Below are 22,104 nucleotides of genomic sequence, written 5' to 3'. Positions count from 1 at the left end.
AAATGGTCTTTTAGAGCTAAAATGACTTGGGGAAGATGTAAGAAGTAACACGTCCATGTCCAATTTCTCCTATTTCTGATGCGATTTTTAAAGTTATTTTCAGGTGGGGTTTTTTAGATGCTCTACTCTGGCAGCACAATCATCAAGTGCTAAAGCAATGCTGTTGACAAACTGTGCATATAGAGTCTCATACTTATTTATAAAGTCCATAACATTGCTATAACTTTATAGTGAATGTTTATGATTAGATTACTTTGTTATTTACAAATTAAAAGACACTGAAAATGACTTTGACCACTGACAGAAGCTTGAAGAATGAATAAAGAATCTTTCTTCAAAAGTAACGCTGAAATAGGCGACAGGGGAGATTTCGGGGAAGCTATTTAAATCCATTAAAAATATATTAACATACTTTGCTCTATCTGCCTAAAGCTTTATCAAAACATGAAAAGGAGCAAACACATGTCACACAACACAACCCATTTCTATTTTATTCAACTATTCTATTTTGTGTAACTATTTAAGACTACTTTTGGGGTCCTAAAAATAAGAGGTTTGTTAAAAAACACGAAACTCAGGCATCAACAAAAAACTCTTTAAAACATAAATGCATTCCAAAGCTCCAAAACAAAAGTTGTAACAGATCATGCATGCATTCAAACATACATAAAACTCTTGACAACATAAATTTTATGACACAAATTTCACCCTCATGTCAAATGGATGCACAGAGAAAAATGAGAGGATAAGAAACCCAAGAGGAAAACATGAAAAAGAGCCAGAAGTTTACAAAACAAACCACGTATCAGGAGGAGAGCCCTCTAACCCACCAGGACACACTGCCATGCAGCAGACAACAAAGGCAAAAGCACATTTTCACACAGATTAGTAGTCAGGCCACAAGTTCCTCACAGTTGTTAATGGGAACAACACATGTCCACTCTGGTGATACCAGTTACTTACTGAGCTAAAACCCCTCAGCTCTGAGTCAGACCACAGTAGAGAGGCCTACTGCTATATGAGAGGTCTTGCTCTGGTAAAAACAAAACAGCAAAAAGGTGGTGAGTGAAATGGAAGCTTCAACTATTCTCTACCATTTGCCTTTAAATCCTCAGAGTCTGAAATCCAACTTAAAATAATTAGTTCTCCCACACTGGTTACAATTTGCAATTCTAATGCAAGTCTAATCAGTGTGTGTAGTTTGTTGGATTTCATTGTAGCTGTTAATGAGAAGACAGTTTACATTTGAGAATGAAAGCTCCACATTCAGATCAATGTGTAAATGAAAAAACAAGAAAACATTGTCATCTAAAGACTTTTTCAGATGACAGTTTTCCCTACATGGAGTACAGGGTCATGTTCATATTTATACATTTTTCAGGTGAAAATATAAAACATGTTCAATATAATTGCAACAGCTTTGACTGGTCTAAAGCTTACTAAGAAGGTGAAAGATTTAAATCCCGAACCTCTTCATATGACCAGGTACCAGTGCAGACTCGACACAATTTTAAAAATTGATTATTATAGCCAAATTGGGATTATAATCAGGCTTTAAAACATAATATGTTCCTGGCTTTAGGCCTCTTTAGACAAATAATCAACATGGTGCTAAAATGTTTCAAATTACTATCCTTATAATTACTATTGTCTTTGCTGGTGTATGAAGGCAAATGCAAAAACTACATTCAGAAAGCAGGAGCACTTCAGAATGATATGATGAAATGCAGTGCAGACTTTATTCCATACGTTTTGGCAACCACGTGTCTTCTTCAGAGCTTATGAGTGATGCTTTATCTTATTTATTGCTTCCAGGGCATCCGAATATACACAATTATCCAAAGAGACTAAAGAAGTACGATGAATAAAAATACATAACATGTATGCATTTAAACAAAACAAATAGGCCCCACACTTAAATGCCTTTTACGCTGTACCAGTGGGAACACAGTATATTTTGGAGTTTTCCATACTAGTAGATGAAGGCTGGGCATAAGGAGACTCACAGGATGACTAGGGAAAAATATGGGGTACATTTGGGTAAGAGTTGAATTTCAATTAAAAAAAGACAATAATGGAAAAAAACAAGAAAAGACATGAACAGGATAAAAGAGTGAAGTACTTCATGTGGTTAACTGTCCCTGAACCTACTAACATTTGACACACGGTCAATGAAATAGCACAAATAGAAAAAATACATGCGAAATGGTCTGGAGTTAAGTATGTATACCTCTATATAGAAGTAGGCTTAAGCTAAAACACACTTCTTGAGAGAGAGACACACAAAATATACATGGGTGTCACTGCAGCTATAGTTTACCTAATAATTCTCAAAATATACTCTCATGAAACAACGTGATGTTATCAGTAGTACAACATCAGGTCACCATAGTATAAGGAAATAATAAGGAAGATAATCAAACACTCACTGCTGTGATGAACTTGGTGCCCTGGGGTTGGAGGTCTTCCTCTTTCTGGAATATCGAAGGAGACGCTATGGAGGAGGGAGGTGTGGAGGAGCACAGGAAAGAGGGGGGCTCATTGTTGTTGTAGGAGTCCATGACGATGCTGGAGTGCCCTGGTATAGTGAGGGTACTCAGGCCTGTTACACTGTCACTGGAGGTACACTGGGAGGATGTCTCTGAGCTCTCAGTGACTGTCACACAACACAGAGAGAAAGATACTTTAATACTGTAATACTGGATCAAGCAACACAGAACTCTATTCATTTCCTATTGAGGCAAGAGTTCAAGTCAGTGTGCCAGCAGTTGCCAAGTTTGTCAAGGCTTTTATGTATTAAATCTCATATGTGTAGCATTTGAAATTTTCAGACTTTGGCAACTCCTAGTGGTAGCAGCAAAGAAGACACTTTGGCAGACGGTAAACCCCCATCTACCCCTGTAAAAATGCTACATATGATTTTATGACATATAATTTCCCCAAACATCAAAAAGTTGTTATGTTTTCTGTGTAAGACAACACTGATTACAGCTGTTTAAATTAAATTAGGTTCTTGTGTAACATTGACAGCTCATAAAATACTTTCACAGTAATTTGAGAAAAATGAGGAGAAAGCACAAATGAGCTGCTGATTATGTGCCACACAAGAAAGTAAAAATACAATTAAAAGTTAAACTACAGTGTTTAAGCTGAAAATGGTATTTCTAAAATCTTATTTTCACCCAGAATCTTTCTGTATCTGATGTTTACCAGTTATTTAATAATCACAATAAATTCACAGATACATTCCCTGACTTTTTATTTATTTGAGTGAAAATAATGGGCCTTATGGAAAAATAGCCACTCACTCATGGAGGGCTGGCTCCCGGTGTCCTGCTCCAGCTCATCCTCCTCTATGCAGTCATAGGGCCACTGGGCAAAGGAGGGAACGCTGGCCATTGGGTATGGATGTGTGTGCGGGTGAGAGGGTGAGGAGTAAAGATGAAGATTGAGCGAGCCCAGCAGAGAGGAGGATGACTGGCTGCTGGAGGAGGAGGTGCTGCTATTGGAGATGGTGGAGTGAGGTCGCTTGAACGACATGGCGTGTTCAAACGAAGGCACCGCGATGGACGCCCTGGTCCTAGACTCTGTCGGTAGAGACAAACACAGTGAGCTGTGAGATCCTGGGAGGGATGAAAAGTGACAAGAATGTATGAAAATTCCTGTGGTTGTAAATGATGATAATTAAGGTATCAATCTTTTTTTGCAGCATCTTTTTACAGCCATGAAAGAGGAGTAATGTAAAATAGTTTACTGCGGTTGTAATGATTTCAAAATAGTACGGCTTAAATTACACCTGGTGTGTTTACTTGACAAAAATCTCATATTAAAACACCTGTAAGCAAGAGCCAAGTTTTTGTGGTTTTAGAAAAGAAAGATTTTGTATATCTGCATGATTATAAGGTAAATCATGAAGATGCAACACACTGGAGAGAGGAGGAGAGTCAGTGAAAGAGGGAGAGAAAAAACAAACACATACAGAGGCTGAAATACATACAAGAACAGCTCACCTGACCCCTTCATGATATAGTCAATGGCTCTGTCACTAATAGCTGCATCACTTGGCTTGATGTCCATGAAAGGCTTGCTTCCAATCCCCATGGACACCATCTCCTGCATGCGCAACTCTGGAAGCCAGAAATGTAAATCTTTAATGACAAAACCTATGTCTTGCATGAGATAAAGGGTCTGAATGTCACATTGATATTCAGATCAAAATTACAATTAATAACACCTCTGTTTCTGAGTGCCTGCCTCCACAAAATCTTCCCTATGATGGCTGTCCACACAGCCTTGACCTCTGCGGAGCTGGCTTGGAGTATAAACGTGTCCTGTGACTTCCTCCGACGGAACCAAATCTCAAAACGCAGGCCGCTGTCGCCAACATTTTCAGTCATACCTATCTCTGCTGTCTAAATAGAAAAGAATAGGAAAAATGAACTGTCATTATACAAGCAGCGTAGAAACTGGCAAACAAAACTCCTCAAACAATAAATTCTTACTTTGAAGGACTGTTTATAGATGTAAATGTCATATCCTCCTTCGATCTTTTTGGTCTTGCTGAAGAGGATGAGGTCTTCAAACAAGAAGACGTGGCGGAGGTATTTCCTCCGTCCACACCAGACTATGAACTCATCCTGGCAGCGGAGTTGACCCTGCTCTTTTAGGTTCACCTGGAGAGGAAACACGACTGTTAAAAATGCGTCAGAGAGAACAATACAATTCCTGGTGGTATTCTGACCTCACTCGGCTGTATACATAACAAGATGACCTCAAATTCAAAAATAGTTTTAATGACCTCCGTCTTGCCAGATTGTCTTATAGTAATGTTAATTAGCATTTGGCTTTTATGCTGACATCAGAATATTCATTATAGCATCACATGGCTGTGTGCCTATGTGTTACTACTTACATCACAGCCCCGAATGGCATCCATAGCCAGCAGGTCGTTGCCATGGCGAAGCTGAAACTTGACCAACTCCTCTGCAGTGCGGAGGTCACTCAGCTCCTGCTCCTGGGACTGACTGCACTCCTTGATCAGGTCTTTAAGCAACAGTGCATATTTACTCATCCTCTGGATGGGCTTCAGCAAGTAGGACGCCAAGTCCATTTTGTCTCCGAGCTCCATCTGCTTATTCTGGAGAGAGACAAAGATGTGGTGAGTTGTGCAAACTGTAGGCCAATTCTGTTTTCTTGTATACTGTTTATTGTATTTAGCCATTAGCCAATTGATGTTGATTCAGTGCACCTGTGTTGGGTGTGGGATTTTTTTTGTCAAACTTCTGTACTGTAATTTCTTATCATTTATTGCCGTAATATAATCCGATACCAATATATGTGCTTAGCTAAATTCGTCCATGAGTATTGGTCATGTCGAGGTACTGGTTGGGCTCTAATATGTATATATATATATATATATATATATATATATATATATATATATATATATATATATATATATATATATATATATATATATTTTTATCTATTTCGTGTACCACCAAAACATCATGTGTTTCCTTTTGAATTTGTTTTAAAATTTTGGCATTGAGTGTCTTGGTTTAGTGATGGCCCCAGGTCCTGCCACTGTGTGAGGGATGTAAGCAGAGTTTCCAGACGCACCTTAAAGAATTCGTTCCCATGGCTGCTGAGCAGAGTGTCGGACTGGGGTTTATTCTTGCTGTACAGAGCATACATTCCAAATTGATCCTCCTGCACACAAGATTAACAAGTTACAACACTGACTACAGTAAAAGTATGAAGACATGTTGTTGTTTTTAAGCTGTCAGCGTGTCGCCTGAGGCCCACACTGACTGACCGTCTGGACTCACGTGTCTGAGAAAACAGCTACTGATGGACAGCGGGGAGTGGGCGCATGACTCCAGCTCCTTCAGGAAGTACTGACTGTGGAAGTCCCACAGTTTCTCCACATTCCCGAAAATGATGCTGCGCTTCCCCCGCAGGTCCTGGGGCAAGTCCAGGCGCTCCATCTCGGGGAAATAGTGCTCAATGATGTAGCTAAGAGAGCGAACATACTCCCTCTCTGTGGAAATCATCTCATCCATGATGTGCTGCACTTTACTGGTGAACAAAAAGACATGATAAGATGTAAGACTAGAGTATTCATGATATTTACAGTGCATTGCTATACACTTTACAACTTTAATCAACAAAAAAATAAAATGTCAACACAGTTTGTACAACTGCTAAGAAGGACTGAGGCTCTTCTGAATGCAATGGGTGGTTTTAGTTTAGTTAGTTGGTCATGAATTTCATAGTGTTTGGTGTTTCTGGTATTTTGTCCATGCTCTATATATACACATGTAAAGTAATATCCCAGTTTATGTCTAGTATCAGTGGTTCGATTCCTCACCTGCTCTGTTTCTTGCCATCTCCGTCACTGCGTCTGTTGTGGATCCTGGAGGGCGTAGACATGCTGCGGCTGCGTCCTAACACAGGGCTCGTCACGTCAGGTCTCTGCAGCTTCTTCTCTGCAGACACATTATTAGCCACCTCCAAACCCTTGATGTACACACCCGTGTAGCCATGAATGTGGCTGACGTCTGAGTGACCACTGTCCCTTGGAGTCAGCTCATAGCTCATGGTCTTCTTCATGATCTTCTTCATTGGCTGCTTGCGAAGGCGGGCGGCCCCGGAGTAGACGGGCTCTGAGTGGCAGGAAATGGTCGAGTCAATGGTGCAGTCGCTGTCCGTGTCGTCAAACATGGACGGACTCTGCCTCAGTTTGCTGTCACAGTCGGTGGGGAAAGTGAAGTGTGTGGCGGAGGAGATTGAACTGGAGGGGCTCTTGGAGAAAGGCCCAGCGGAGTGAGGCTTGTTGTCGTCAAAAGTTAATGGCGTAATTGCCCCAGGTAGATGCACACATCCACTAGCTCCATGCTGTTCTGTAGTGGCTATCTGGCTTTCTGCAGTCTTTAAAGAAGCTGCCGTGTCTGTAGAGTTCGGGGCTGCTGTCATGGCTTGGGCCAAAGTCTCTTCCAACTGCTGTTTGGTTTGCTGACATTTGTGCCGCACTGTGTTCCACTGCTGCAGCTGCTGAGGACTCTCCAGGGAGAGCACCATGTCATTGAGGGTGCTGAAATTGTCCATGGAGAACTTGGATGCCTCGGTGTAATAATCCTGCAGGATCTGCACCACAGATGACGAAACTCTGACACCTGTACTGTCCAGACTCAGGTGACAGAAATAATGCTGGCAGTGCTCCACCCACTGGTTCACCTACACATTTGAAAGAAATCTACTTTAGAGACACAGTATGGTTAATCCTGACAAATCCTTAGGAATATGCTTCAGTGTGAAGGAGTCATGTAGGTATTATGCAAGTATTGTGCAGGTTATTGAATTGTCCTTCGGGAGCAGTCCATCTTTTAGGATACTGCTCGTAACCCTTACATTCTTAAGGGTTTAAGATTTGTCTTCTGTGATACTCATTGTAAAGCACTCGAGTTTAAAGTATAAGCTTAATGCTAAAATGCTCAAGTAAAATGTATGATAACTTTCGACTGGATATCAACATTAGTTTTTAATACTTACTGAGTCATAGAATTCATACAGGTTGGTTAAAATCTCTAGCTGGGCCTTCCTCCTCTCCACTCTGCTTAAGATGGAGCCCAGATGTTGCTTAAAGTCAAGGAGAACAGAACCTGGAAGGGACTGCGGAGACTCTTTCACTAGCTGCAGGCCATGCCTCTGCTGGTGCTGTCAGGATAAGAACAAAACTGATCAATGATTGATGATTTAGCACTGCTTGTCTTCTGAAAATTATACAAAGGAGGTGGTCCACAAGGAATGTGCTAAAAAATTGTGTGGCGCAATTTACCACGGACTCCTCCAGAAACTGGTCCAAGCTCTCTCTCATCTCCTTAACTTTGGCCACAGACAGAGTTAGCGATTCCAAAGGCGCGAGTTGCTTCTCTCCCTCTCCACTGAACCAGAGTTTGATCTGGAAAGAGAAGGGGATTTCTTTGAGTATCGCATATTGTCAAGAAAGAAGAAAAGCGGCAGGGAATCTTCAGCACAGATGACAATGTCAAGAGTGAAACAGTTTAAGCTCACCTGTTGTGTTTGCTCCTCAAACTTGCGCACCTCCAGCAGGTTCTCTAACTGTTTGTGGGACTTGTTGGATAGGATCACAAGCTTATGGACTTCTTCATCTACTTGGTTGTACAGTGCATTCAACATGTCTACAGCATCTCTAAATGAACAAAGACAACAAGGGAAAACAGGTTGTAAAAAGTTTCTTTTAGTATCACCTTAAGTTTTACTCATATTGACCATTCTGTACCTGTAGTTTTCATTCTCACAGGCCTCTTCCTTCCTGATGCGGGCGAGGACAGTGCCTCCCTCTAGACGCAGTCTGTTTAGACGGGTGTCATCTAGTACACACTTCATGAGATGCCTCTGCTGTTCCATCACCTCAGACACCTCCTGAATTAAACATGCGCAATGGCAAATAGAATCGAATGAATACATTTTCACAGTGGATTTAATCACAAATGAAGGGAAATATCTGCTTTATTTCAAACTCAAAACTAAATCCTGTCAATGTTATTGAGCTCAACAGGCACAATGATCATGGACGTTAACCATAAAACAAACTCCTGAACTGTTTATTCCAGTTAGGAGAAAAGAGGCCAGCAGAGAGCTATTGTGTGTCAGTGGAGACACATAAATCAGAAGGCCAGACTGCCTGCAGGGGGGTGGGTCTGACCTTAGAGGTCTTCAGGTTGCCACTGTTGCTCAGTGTGCTGATTGACTCCTGAAGGGAGGAGATGGCTGCGCTGCAACTGCTGGCAAATGGTTCAATTTTCTGAGAGAGAGAGAGAGAGAGAGAGAGAGAGAGAGAGAGAAAAAGAAAGAAATGGAGGGAGAGTATTAGCATTAGGAGTGTCAAAACATTGCCAATTACTGGAGAAAAGTAAACTTGGGCCCCGTCCCTACGTGAAATGCAAGGGGTTGATTAAAAAAAAGTAATATTTCCAAATCTCAAACTGACCATGTTTCGACTGGTCCAGAGTAGCCACTTCATGTAACTATACATAACTTTGGCAAAACAACGAGTAATATAATTTTCTTTTTTTTTGTGTTAACAACGAGCATCCAACAATGTAAACTGAAAAAAGGTACCCACCCTCGCCAAGCTCTTACTGTAAGTAAGTTTACAAATATGTTTATAATGTTGGCTACAGTCCAGCTACCTCCATCACACCCACCTGTCTGAAGTGGATCCAGTGGTTGTGGTCGTAGTGGAAGGTGCCTTCCAGGTCTTGTGTGAGCTGGGTTTGGTCGATGTGCTTCAGCAGGGCTTTCAGAGATGACAGCGTCTCAGTCTGTGACAAGAAAAAACACACACTCAGGTCTCCGTTTGCGTGTGTCCGCTGTCTCGCTTCAAAGCTACAGTAACATTAACTACCCACACGCCCAATTCCTGCTCGCCTCCAATCTGTGTCATCATGGCCTATAGCGATGAGATTAGATGGGAGTACATCAAATCTCAATCTAGTAACAAATAGGCTTATCAAATCTTGAAATCTTGAAATCTGAAATCTACTTGTATCTCGCATTCAACAACATGAATACATCACTTTATTTAAAATACCTCTTATTTATCTGATAACAAGAGTCTTTATTTACCTGTACATTAATGTCTCTCTCTGGTTTGGCTGCTGTCTCCTTGTCCATCAGGAAGAGAACCGAGTAAAGTGCATTTGGTACTAAGGCCTGAGAAAAACAAGCACAAGCAATATTTATAGTCAATTAAAATGAAGAAAATAAATTAAAATACATGTAGAATTGTTTTTACATGAACAGCTAAACAATGTAAAATGCATATTTAAAGTGACTTATAATGTATGTGTTGTAGTTTACAGAATTATCATCCTTACATCAGTAAGAAACTCATCATCATAACATGATGATACGTCTCTTGCGAGTTGGCTGCAGACAGCCAGCCCGCTCCCAGTGTGTGGTTAAACACAGACAAGTAAGCACAGGCATCTCCATATCTGAGCCCCGAGGCCAGCCTTTTTCAGAGAAATGTCTTGGAACTGCAGTCACCCAAATTTAAAGGTGTGCCTCTTTGAAAACCCAAACTGTGTCAGAGACTGAGAGGTAGAACAATAGGAAATGTGTAAGGAATGCCAGAGTGTAATAACTCTGAGAGAGACATACTGTAGTATTACAACTAGGAAGACAACAGAGATATAACAGGGCTTGAAAATTCTTTGGGCGTGGAGGGTAATTACATATTTTCCACTGCGAGCTCACCTGCAATTCAGACACAGATGACAACAGAGCTGGAACAGGCTGTTGCCTCCTGCTGTCTATTACAACAGTTAGACCTTGATCACGCCTTTCTTTCCTAAAAGCAAAGTATTACAGTTAGTGAAATTTCAGACAATTGATTACATGTAATACCATATTTTTTGGTATGCATTTAATACCATATTTTATATATATAATATTTATTTTTAAAGGTCCAGTATGTAACATTTAGGAGGAGCTATTTGCAGAAATTGAAAACAATATTTTTTAGTATGTTTTCATTAGTGTATAATTGCCTGAAAATAAGAATAATTGTGATTTCATTACCTTAGAATAATCCATTATTATCTACAGAAGGAGTGGGTCCCCTTCCACAGAGACCGCCATGTTGCACCGCCATGTTTCTACAGTATCCCAGAACGGACAAACCAATCACTGGCTCTAGATAGGGCCTTTCGCATTTTTGCGAGTTTCGCAGCCACCGTAGTTTCTCCTACACGCTTGGAACGGGAGGGTGAGGTAAGCGGTATTCATATGGTTGCAAACTGCAATTTCACTGCTAGATGGCACTAAATCCTACACACTGGACCTTTAACTCCAACATAAACTCCATCCACATCCACTATGAGCTCTAAATAACAGCTGCAGTGTTAAATTACATTGGAAAAATGTAAAATGTATTAATACAATAAAATCTGCACAGGACAGTGGTCACAGTCACCTCAGGGTTAAGAGACAGGTGTGATATTTACTGGAGTTATTCTTAACACAGACAAAATAAACCCTGGGTATGCGTGACTTACCGCAGTGTGGAGTAGTAGTAGCCCAGTAAACAGGTGAGGTCATTGACCGTACAACTCTCACCTGCCCACACCTGAGATCTCGTGCACACCTGCAGCACTGCCCTCCCACTGCGATCTCTGTTTCCTGCAAGAGAGAAGGCAGGCAGGGGGTCAACACTTAACACTCGCATGTCTGCTATCACTTTCTATGTCAAGAATGTTTAAGCTTTAGACAGTTCAGTATTATCATGGCAATGTTATCCTGTAAGTAGGATAAGAAACGAATGTTGTGATGAACAAAAAAGTATTTGAACGTTTCTAAAAATATCTGTTGAATTAAAATGAAGGGCTGGTAAACGAATACCCAGTTTTGCATTTCAGCCTTTTCCACAGACCAAACACACACATATTATCCAGAAATATAATATTTAGAATATTATAAAAACTCAAAATTAACACAAAAGATCATGAATTAATTTTAAGGGTAATGGAACTGTATCCTTTGTAAAGGCCTGTTGCTATTTTCCAGCAGTGGAGAAGACATGTTGGACATGTGGTATATTATGATTTAAAAGGAATTTTTTACAAAGTTAGTACAAGTCAATAAGAAATACAAATGTTTTTCATTTCATTGTTTAATGATGTTGATCTTGAAAAGAACTGAAATGCATCTAAAAATGAGATCAAGAAGGATAAAAAAAAATCACACTAAAGAGCTAATTTCAATTTTCAATGAGAGCTCTAAGCACATTCTTTAACTGAGTGAAATATGATGAACATATAATGCAGGAATACTGAATGAGTTTGCCTGTTTCAATGTGCACGATATATCTGTAAGGCAAGCTGTTGGGCCAAAATGAAAGCAGCTAGTATCAGCTGTGTCCGAATCACTCATCCCCTACCTGGCAAGGTCACAGCACCCGATGTGAGCAGCTCTTGATTGACCTCTGACACCAGCTTGGGGAGGGCTGAGTTAGTCTCATAGGAAGAGCTTGATACTGAAGCCAGCCTGATGGCCGTCCCATTGGCAGCTTTAGGACTGTGTGACTCTTCCCCAATGTGCCTGTGCCTCCTACTCTCACTGCTGATGGTGTCATCACGCTGTCCTGTAGAAATAATAGTGGGCACAAATCTGATAGATTGTCTAAGTCATATTTACTGAGCAACAACTGTACAAAAAAACAGTACAATCATCGGAAAATAGAAGCTTCCTTTCACCTCAGTACTTTCTTACCTAATGGTAATACCTCATGAAACAAGTGTTTATTAGTGGTGAGATAGGTGTTCTCTAGTAGAGAGTCGTCATGGAGACCAGGTGTTTAGTCAGCCTGACTCATGGGTAACTTTATTACATCTTCCTCTTCAGCCTACCATACCTCCAGGCTTTGTTTATAGGAAAGCTGCACCTGACATTCCCAAGTGGTACCATAGTTTATAGACTTTATCCTATTCCTGAGGCAGTGAAACAGCATGCAAATCTTCACACAGAGTACAGTATATGTATACGCAACTGGATACTTCACTGTGCCTTGGCCAAGGAAGAATGTCAACAATTATTTAATTAATCAATTAGTTGATCAAAAGAATATTGATCGGCAACAAATTTGATAATCGATTCATAAATTCAGTGATTGTTAAAACTAAAATGCCAATCATTTTCTGGCTAATGCTAAGATTTGCTGCTTTTCTCTGTCATACTTGATAGTAAACTGAATATTTTGGTTTTATTTTGGTACGTTTTGGGCTGTTGGTCAGACAAAGCAAGACATCTAAATATGTCACTTTGGAATCTGGGAAATTGTAAATGCCATTTTTCACTACTTGCTGAATTTCTTTCGACATAACGATTAATCGATTAAAATTACTGGAAATAATTAGCAGATTATTCGATGATAAAAATAACCATTAGTTGCAGCCCTAAGACACAAACACAGCTCCAGGTAGTTGGTTTGTAGTAACTTAAAAGTGTGACAGCCCCTCTGTTTGCAGCTCGCTGTCTTCCTGTTTGCAGGAGTTGGACCTAAAGGCAGCCTCACCAGTGACATGGTACACACCTGGGCCTGGTATGCCCCATGTTTATAAGGCCAGAGTATAGCAGCGAGCTCTCCTCTACCACACACCCCTGTGAGTTGTGGCTTTTTTGTTGATTTTTCCTTCATCTTGGCGGGACAAAACCCATGCAGCACACTGTCCCTCATCCACTCTCTACCTGATATCAGACTCCACCTACTCATTAATTTAAACTAATTTGTAGTAAATACATTTATTTCACTATTAAGTATACTGTTATATGTGTCCCATCCTTGTCACAGTCTAAAAACCGGGCTGTGACACTAACATTTTATGAGAACATTTGAAATGCCATATAATAAGACTATAGCCATGCTAGCGGCTCTTTTAGGCTATAATTAGGCATAGCGATGCTTTAAGCTAAATGCTAATGCGAGCATGCTAACATGCTCACAGTGACAATACTTACATGCTGATGTTTAGCCGATTTAATCTTTACCGGGTTCACCATCCAAGTTTAACATGTTAGCATGCAAGAATTTGCTAGCTGATGGGAATGTCAATAGTTTTGCAGGTATTTGGTCATAAACCAAAGTATTAGACAAAGGGAAATTTTGACCTGATGGTGGTGGGAGCACCAACGTTATTAGGATTTATCCTCTAGGAACCATGTATGTATGTTCATTGCAATCCATCCAATAGCTGTTGAGATATTTCAGTCTGGACCAAAATGGTGGACCGACCAACTGACCGGCAGACCAACATTGCCATCCCTAGAGCCTCAGTAATAAACTAGGTCCTTTCAAAACATCATTCACTCAATCATTAGTAGGCTTGAAAATAAACAGAAAACCTTGATAGGCCATTGCTCAACCAACTCTGCTGACAGATCTGTGATTATGGATTTCTGTCTGATGGACACCTGTTGTGTGTTGTCTTTTTAAACAGTTTGAGGCCTCTTGTATTGTCCTGCTCTGTTCTGTGACAGTAAACCCTCCCAGCTCAGCCTCTATTGTCTTCAAACAGTCAGTGCATTTCCTGTGCGACTGTGTGGCCAGGCTTGCGTTTGCTGCATGTTTCCTAAATTGCTTTGTTTTCAGAGGAAGTGACAAATGTAGAGTAAAGCCTCCAGTCTGTTTTTTGTGTAGTCTATGGGACGCATTTTTAAGCTGTCAAATAGGCTAAATCTGCACTGGTGGCTGGAGCTTTGAGTTACTGATCACATAAATAATGGAGGATGTGTTTTGATATTGATATTGCAGAGTTTGCTGGCTAATATCATGAGTAATTCAACCCTTCTGGAGTAATTTGTGGTGTGAGTCAGTGCAAGTTAGGTCTTGTGTTTCTCTCTAAAGACACAGGAATAGTTTGAAAGGCTTTTTTTCGTGGATCCCCAGTGGCTGATTGATTCACAAAGGAAACTTTTGTAAATGAGGCAACCCATCTGGGATCAGTGCAGCCCCCAGCCCCAATAATACTGTAGGGTCATCTCATTGTAGGATGCTGTGGTCCCTGTGGTTGGTTTACAGGGTTTACAGGATCCTTTGTTGCCTTTGAAATGTCGTTGTGGGAAACCTGCTTTGCAACAGCTGAAATACAATCCGCTCTGAGGTAATCTCAGGAACGCAACAGTGATGTGATTTAACTACTGTATTTTTGCTGAGTGGTGTGTATTTATCACATTTAGCATATATATGGTCGCCTTTATTTTAAAAATCAGTACTAACAGCCTAAACTATGGTCTGGCATTGTCCAGGGTTAGGATTCAGAGATTTAAATAAAGTCAGCCAGTTTTCACCACACATTTCAATTCACGGAAGAATCTGTGTTTTCTATAAACAGTATGATTCCCTAGGTGGTACTCTCACATTGCTGATTTCCTGAGCTACCTTGTATGAACCAACATACAAAAAACCAGACTGACAGTGGTAAAGAAAACACAGGTTTGTGACTACAGTTCTGTTTCCAGGGTAGGGCCATACCTGTCCCCTGAACCTGCCAAAGAATACACAGAGGCTTTGAAAAACAATCTGTCACCAATGACAAGGTTAATGCTTAGTTATGAGCTGTCTTAACTCAGACTCCAACTGCAGCCACCTGATGAACTGTTGTAACCAGTCCTGCTGCAGGGTTTGATTACACACCATGGTGAGAAACCACCATTATCTAGCTATTTATAGTCAAACTTGGTTTTCACACCCTTAGGTTGTATTATTTGATACGCGAGAAATGATGAGTCATGATAATCCAAACACTGTTGGAGAAAACGAAACTAAGAAATTTAAGGTTCTGTAAAAGAGCATATTACTACAACAAAATTGATTTGTTTAAACATATCTTTTTGTAAAATGTAAAGATATGACAGTATCCACTTTTAAACCGTATAACAAAATTATAACTGTATAGTTGAGAAGGAAGTATAAAGATCCTTTACATAAAGAATAAGGTTGGTATTATTCTATATTTTTCTTATTGTGAACAAATCCCATTAAAAGACCAAAACCAAAAATGCCTTAATCTGTTTCTCAGTACCTTCTGATTCTCTACCGTGTTTGTGGCACTCAGCCCCAAGCCCACTAATTCCTACTGAAGATGTAAATCTTTAAAATAAAACATATCACAAATGTATAGTTTCATTTTCTAAAAAAGCCAAGCAATCTCCAAAAACAGCTGGACACTGTAGTTTTTTTTTTTTTTTTTTTTTTTTTATGCTGCTCAAACACGTGAAAATAATGCATTTGCCTGACTATTTTCAGCCACGGATTAATACACACTTGTGATGAAGGAACATGTCGCCCCGTACATCAGTGTCACTCAGTGACGTATTAATAGTTTTTGGACAAAAATGGAGCTCTAGCACAGTGGAATAAGCTATGTCAGGCTTTGGCTACACAGGCAATACTTGTTATGATATGATCAATTCACTGTTGGTTTTGGTGTTTTAAAGGGATTTTTGACAATACCAAAAAATATTGCCAGCCTTATCCTTTAAGTAAAAGTAGCAATACCACATTGTTCTAATACTCCATTATGAGTAAACTTTCTGCAGTCAGAATTTTACTTTGGTAAATGTATGTAAGTATTATCAGCAAAATGTACTTCTACTAAAGTTATTATGCAGTTATGGCCCCTTACAGGTCATTTTAATACTGTATTAAGTAATATACATATTGTATTATAGGATTATTATGAAGGATGCATTGATGTATAAGCAGCATTGTATTTGTTTAGCTGGTTGAGGTGGAGCTGATTTTATCTGCTTTATACGGTTAGGTGTTAGGACATTGTTGGGTGTTCAATCTATAATGATGCTTCTATCAATTGGTCATATGTTTTGAATGTAGAATCTTAATCTGCAAAGTAACTAGTAACTATACCTGTGAAATAAGTGTAGTGGAGTAAAAATAACTATTTTTACCTGAAATGTAGCGGAGTAGAAGAATCAAATGCCATAAAATGCAATTATGTATGTATCTCAAAACTGTACTTAACTACTTAATTACTTGAGTAAATGTACTTAGGTAGATTTTTGTACATTGTGAGAGCAAAGGGTTGAACATCAGTGCAGCATCACATACCTGACTCCTCTTTACTGCTTTGTCTCTCAGAACCAGGAAAAGCTGCCTCAACATCCAGCTTCCCAAAACGAAGAGCATAGCCATTCATCAGCTTTTTGGGGGAGATGCTAGCTGAGCCTCCAGAAGAGGATCGTTCCCGGTGGCCCTTAACCTGACCTGCCTTGTTAGTCCTCTCCAGTGACTTTGAACGTCTCTCTGCTCGTCTCTCTGCACTCCTCAACCCCCTCTGTAAGTAATGTAAAGGTGTGCTGGGCCTGGAATCATCACCACTGAGCCAGCCCCGGCTACCCAACCTCCGAGATAAGTGTTCTCTGGAGGAGGACTGGGTGTCGGGGCTGTTGCCTGGTGTGACTGTTCTCTCTCTTAAGCCACCACTATGCTCTGGGCTTTCTTCCAGGATGGATTCAGAGCTGGACCCGAGGCTCATGGGGTTCTGCAGGGCCTCCATGTAAGATTTCCTGAAAAGTCTCCTGCTCTCAAAAGCTACGGAGTCTCTTGGGAGGCGGCGTCGAGGGCCTGGGTTACTGAGGTCCGTACTAAAAGACAGCATCTTGGACCCCGGCCCCTTTTCTCTCCCACCACTATCCTCACTTCCACACTCATCAGTGGGTCTTTTGATTTGAATGATGGGTGTAGCAGTGTCCGGTGCACTGACACTGTGGTTCTCACTGCTGGGGTCTATGTGGTGTGTATTTTGGGAGGTGGGCTCAGAAAAGATTGAGTCAGCTCCTTGAGAGTGCAGGGACTCTCTGGAGCTGCGATGGCTGTCCAGAGTCCCTGTGGATCCACTAGTGCTGCAGGTGCTGAGATGGCCGCGGAAGCCACCTCTGCTGCAGTGTGCTTGCATGATGGCGTCCGATGTGCTGCTGACAAACAGTGGGTTGACCACGTTCTTCAACGGCGTCCTGTACACAGCCGTACCAGTGGTAAGCAGACAGTTCTGTAGTGGGTGCAGGTTTCGGTCACGTGTTACATTCTGCAAGCACTCAGCTGTGAAGATGCTGCCATACATGCTCTCTGCGATGGGGATTTCTGCAATGGCCTGCCCACTGGCTGACAAACATTTTATTACTAGCTTGGCAGTCTTGCGGCCTAAAGGAACTATCTGTAGGTAGAAGTCTCCTTGCTTTAGTCGCACTTTGTGCAGAGGGGCAAGCTGCAGAACGACTTTTTCGTGGATGCAGAGAGGCCACCCCTCATGATAGAACAGCAATCCTCTGAAGCTCACCTGAGAGAAAATAGAGAAGTCAGTCAATACCCATTCCCATAAAAGATTATTATCATGGCTCAGCTGTGGTATGACTTGCATCACTTCAGCTGACATCTGCAAAGTTGTGTTCAAACACATGTTTAACTTAAATGGAGAGGCAAGATGTTTTCATGGGAAGCATTGGATGAATCACTGTCAGCCATCATTCGACTGAAGAGGAAAACCTGTCTGATCAGGCCTGGTTTCGCAGCAACCACAACACAAATCTTCACTGTGACATAGTAAAAAACAGACCCTAATACTGTGCTCAAGGGTTGGCTTTTTTCATCTCTTATGAATGTCCAGGCAAAGACTGTGATGGATGTGATCGTCCTCTGAAGCCTCTCATATTGCCTGCAAGACAAAGACTCTCATGCACGGCAAGCTATTCTCAGGGGCTAGGCTTAGGTGAAACGATTGCTCTATGGCTATCGTCACAGTGTAATCACTGCAGAGATGAATACAGAGGAATAAAGTTTCAGTGCTTTGGTCGTAGAGCCCTAACCCCCAGCAATCAAAGCTTGTGAGAGAGAATACTGAATTTCACTTTGGGACCAAGAGTCCATGGCAGCCTCTCAAACAGACTACAGTTTCCCTCTGTCTCCCTATTCAGAGAAGGATGGCTGCTTTTCAGCTTGTTTTTGGAACAATAATCAACTCTGTCTCAGTCTGATGCTCCCCCTTCCCACTCAGCAAAGATATTCACACTCAGTAGCACTGTTCTCACATTCTTTTGTCACAAACATTTTGTCTCATCACTACAGTCGCTTATCTTTCAAGATGTTTATTATTCCATGTTTGAAGTGTTTAGGGAAGTACATAAGTTGACATGACCTGGCAAGTGGAAACATGTTTTAGTAGGGATTTTTAGTTTATTTCTTCTTGTTGTGTCCTCACTGCCACTTTCTCAAACTTTTATTTCCATTGGATTGAAGGCCAAAAATGAGATCTGAGTCAAACATCTCCAACAGTCCTGCAGGAAATCACTAAGGTTAGTACCAGGCAAATCTCTGACTATGTTGTAACTCAAAATGAATTCTTAAATAAATCACAGAAGGCATTAACAGATTCCTCGATTTAACCTCAGTTGCCACATCTATCAACAACTCACACAGGTTTCTTGTTGGATGATCTGCAGGATCCTCTTGGCAGGAAGCAAGAAGTCAATGAGGCAGCGGAGGCCGTCTCCTCGGTACTGCCTTTCCACCACACTGAAGAGCTGCCACAGGACCGTGGCAGCGGTGGCACTGAAGGGTCGGTACAGAGCCGACAAGGTGCTCTGGATACAGTTGTCCAAAGACTCAGCGTCCTGAGGGAAAAAAAGAGCTGAATTAAGTTGGATATCTTTCATCAGGTCAAGCTTGTGCTAAATATATCATGATAGAAGGCTCAAAGCCACATCAAAGGCCATTTTTCCCAAGATATAGCAAAACATGAGAACATGTGCTACATGGAAATGAGAGTCTAGATAAATTGTTAACCTGCCCTTAAAACAAAGCGATGTCTAACTCATCACAGGTTGGCACATATGGCCTTGGTGTGAGCATGGGCTGTGGGCAGGCTACCCAAAGATTTTTCCGTCTCAGAGTGTTTTATTCCAAGGATTTTCAGATGTGTGAAGCATTGAAAAAAGTCAACATTAATTTTGTTTAACAGATTTATTTTTTTGCGTATCCCTTTAATCATCTTGTTCCAGGCCCCCACTGGTCTAGAGTGCTTGAAATAGAAAAAAGGTTACATTTAAACAAGACTATGCCATGCTAGAGGCTCTTTGATGTTGTACTTAGGCACAGCGCTTTGAGCTAACTGCTAACTTTCGGCATGCCAACATGCTCACAGTGACAATGTTAATGTGCTGATGTTTAGCAGGTATACCATACTATTGTAGTTTAGCATTTTAGCATGCTAGCATTTGCTAATTAGTAGTAAGCACAACATTCAGTTAAGGCTGATGGATATTTCCTAACAAATTTCATGGCAATCCATCCAATAGTTGTCAAGGTATTTCACTAAAAGCTAGAAATGTCAACCTTCTGGTGACGTTAGAGGAAAATTCCTAGAACCATGCTGCTAGCATGGCTAAAGATATCAACTAAATGGTGTACAACTATGACCAAATAATAAGGCATCTGATTACTGTACATATTCAACTAGATAAACATATACACGTGTATGATCCAACTTAGCCAGACAGTCAGGAAGTTTGAACATGACAGGAAATGTCAGCCATGATGGTCTTTCCATCAGAGAGAGGGGAAACACCTGGTGGGAGTGATGTCACTGTCAGCGGACACAAACAGCAGAACTGGAAAGTTCAGACTGGACTCCAGTTGCTGCTGGGATGGTGCAATGTTACCAACTAATAACAACCATGTCATTAGTGACTATTATCTGACCCCTAGACGACATGGGCCACCACCACCTGTCCCCACCAGAACAGATGACACTGTCCGACACTATTAGTTACAACTCGTCCAGGAACGAGATGGGACATTTGGGATTGCAACAATCCTGGATGAGGTTGACATGGTCTTGTAGTTATGTTCACGGTTCAGGCTATGACCTTCCTCTCAGCAGTCAGAACCAAGGCCAAACATCCTTTAGCTATCTGTCCTTCCCAAACGGAACACAACAGTGGAATAGAGACATCTGCCTCTAATGATAGTAATGCCAGGGAAAGTCCCACACTATGACAATTGTGTACAATATTGACAAACTTGGGGGTTGAGGATGCAGCTCCACACAACTAACTTTCACTTGAATGTCTGCGCTGCATTTACATGACAATAAAAGTGTGTAAAAAACGATGCCTAGAAATCAAGAGATCGCCTGTACTCTGGTGATCAGACAGCCCATGTTTCACCCTTTGTAGGATCTGTCCTGTTGATCTAAGCAGCTCAGCACGATCAATTAGAGGAGTGAGTGAGTACAGTTCAGTGCATTGGTACACATGCCACAACTCTACTACAAGGAGCTCATTGTGCACTCCGCCTCTCTAAGTAGTATGTGTTGTACAGTGTTGGTGCCCTGAAACAAAACGCCCACCTCCATTAGCAGTCAGCCTGCTTTTAGCGAGACAAAAATGTCTCTGGGCATTAGTCACTGTTGCACCCGGGAGGAGAAGAATAACATGGTGTTTTAATGGAGGAAAGCTAACAATGGGAGGAAAGCCCTCACTACATAGTTAGGACAGACCAGCACGTTTTTATTCAGGTTCCCAAGGCAGAAAAAACTGTGGTAGTGATGGCGATAGTGTTTTGAAGCACAAATACTCAACATAGCAGAGACTTGAGCTCAATGATAAATAAAATGCTATTCATCTTGTTGCACAGGGGTGACTATCCATGTAATCCAATGTCACACAAAACTGCACTTATCTGAACAATAGCTGCATAACACAATGTTTACATTCAGAGCAGTGGCAAATATACATTACATCATCACCCTGTAGATAATATCTTACAAAAGGTACAATATATATATAGCTTTCCATTCTCATGTCGCATTTGTAGCTTTTCAAAAAGTGTCACCTGGCTATTGGGAGACATATCTGCATGTCTCAGCAGAACAACTGAGCTATAGCCACCAGAGCTGAGCTTCCCATCCGCTTTGAGCCACAAAGGAATGCAGTGCGTATGGTTGTGTATGTCTAGCCTCAGACTGGGACAGGAGCAGATTGGGAAGTCCCACCCTTTCTGATGCCAGGTCTTTGTAAGCGGCTGGCTATGTGATGGAGGACTGAGGTTGTAATTAATGGGCTCAAGCTCCAGGTGGGACACTTTTGTCTGTGCCGTCAGTAAACCAGCTGTTCAGAAGGTGCACAGAGCTAGTAAGTAGGCTAAATGATGAAGGTTTTGTCTCTCAATGAAACAGGCAAACATACAGGCTTGATTCTCTTCAATATTAAGGGATGGTTGAGTTTGAGGTGGAAACAAATATTGCAATGTCTGTGAAATTTGTAAGCCACTAAAAAGCTGAAATGTTTTATGTTTTTTTAGCATTTCTAAATGATTTGAGACATCAAATATACCATGGGAAAATGTTTCATTAGCTGGTAAATCTAAAAGAACAGCACCTTTTAAAGCATGTGGCAGACCACAAAGTGGGAGAAGAAAATAATCAAAGTCAGAGGGATAGAAAAAGAGAAGAGGTGCATCACAGAGAAAGGAAGAGTGAGAGACCTACAGAGACAGAGAGAGAG

General features: G+C 41.1%; 1 protein-coding gene across 7 annotated transcripts in view; it reads right to left on the bottom strand.

The window, feature by feature from the left end:
- zgc:158766 (uncharacterized protein LOC100009641 homolog) overlaps positions 1–22,104 on the bottom strand; it is a 36,148-nt gene that overhangs the window by 703 nt on the left and 13,341 nt on the right. For 6 of the 7 annotated variants that reach the window (XM_044207410.1, XM_044207408.1, XM_044207411.1 and 3 more), the window contains 22 exons: positions 19,015–19,212; positions 16,655–17,882; positions 11,969–12,172; positions 11,088–11,211; positions 10,288–10,381; positions 9,655–9,741; positions 9,234–9,350; positions 8,732–8,830; positions 8,306–8,448; positions 8,077–8,215; positions 7,841–7,963; positions 7,555–7,719; positions 6,374–7,239; positions 5,832–6,081; positions 5,623–5,712; positions 4,913–5,137; positions 4,503–4,673; positions 4,235–4,412; positions 4,011–4,127; positions 3,309–3,587; positions 2,430–2,656; positions 964–1,033 (listed from right to left, as the gene is read on the bottom strand). In XM_044207410.1, coding sequence (XP_044063345.1) covers positions 989–1,033; positions 2,430–2,656; positions 3,309–3,587; positions 4,011–4,127; positions 4,235–4,412; positions 4,503–4,673; positions 4,913–5,137; positions 5,623–5,712; positions 5,832–6,081; positions 6,374–7,239; positions 7,555–7,719; positions 7,841–7,963; positions 8,077–8,215; positions 8,306–8,448; positions 8,732–8,830; positions 9,234–9,350; positions 9,655–9,741; positions 10,288–10,381; positions 11,088–11,211; positions 11,969–12,172; positions 16,655–17,666 — 4,755 coding nt within the window. In that variant the 5' untranslated portion in view covers positions 17,667–17,882; positions 19,015–19,212 and the 3' untranslated portion in view covers positions 964–988. The remainder of the gene's footprint in view (positions 1–963; positions 1,034–2,429; positions 2,657–3,308; positions 3,588–4,010; positions 4,128–4,234; positions 4,413–4,502; positions 4,674–4,912; positions 5,138–5,622; positions 5,713–5,831; positions 6,082–6,373; positions 7,240–7,554; positions 7,720–7,840; positions 7,964–8,076; positions 8,216–8,305; positions 8,449–8,731; positions 8,831–9,233; positions 9,351–9,654; positions 9,742–10,287; positions 10,382–11,087; positions 11,212–11,968; positions 12,173–16,654; positions 17,883–19,014; positions 19,213–22,104) is intronic. The other variant, XM_044207407.1, reaches the window with a different exon arrangement.

The sequence above is a fragment of the Siniperca chuatsi genome, linkage group LG9 (assembly GCF_020085105.1).
Source record: "Siniperca chuatsi isolate FFG_IHB_CAS linkage group LG9, ASM2008510v1, whole genome shotgun sequence".
NCBI classification, from domain to species: Eukaryota; Metazoa; Chordata; class Actinopteri; order Centrarchiformes; family Sinipercidae; genus Siniperca; species Siniperca chuatsi.
This window is presented reverse-complemented; position numbering and strand designations above follow the sequence as displayed.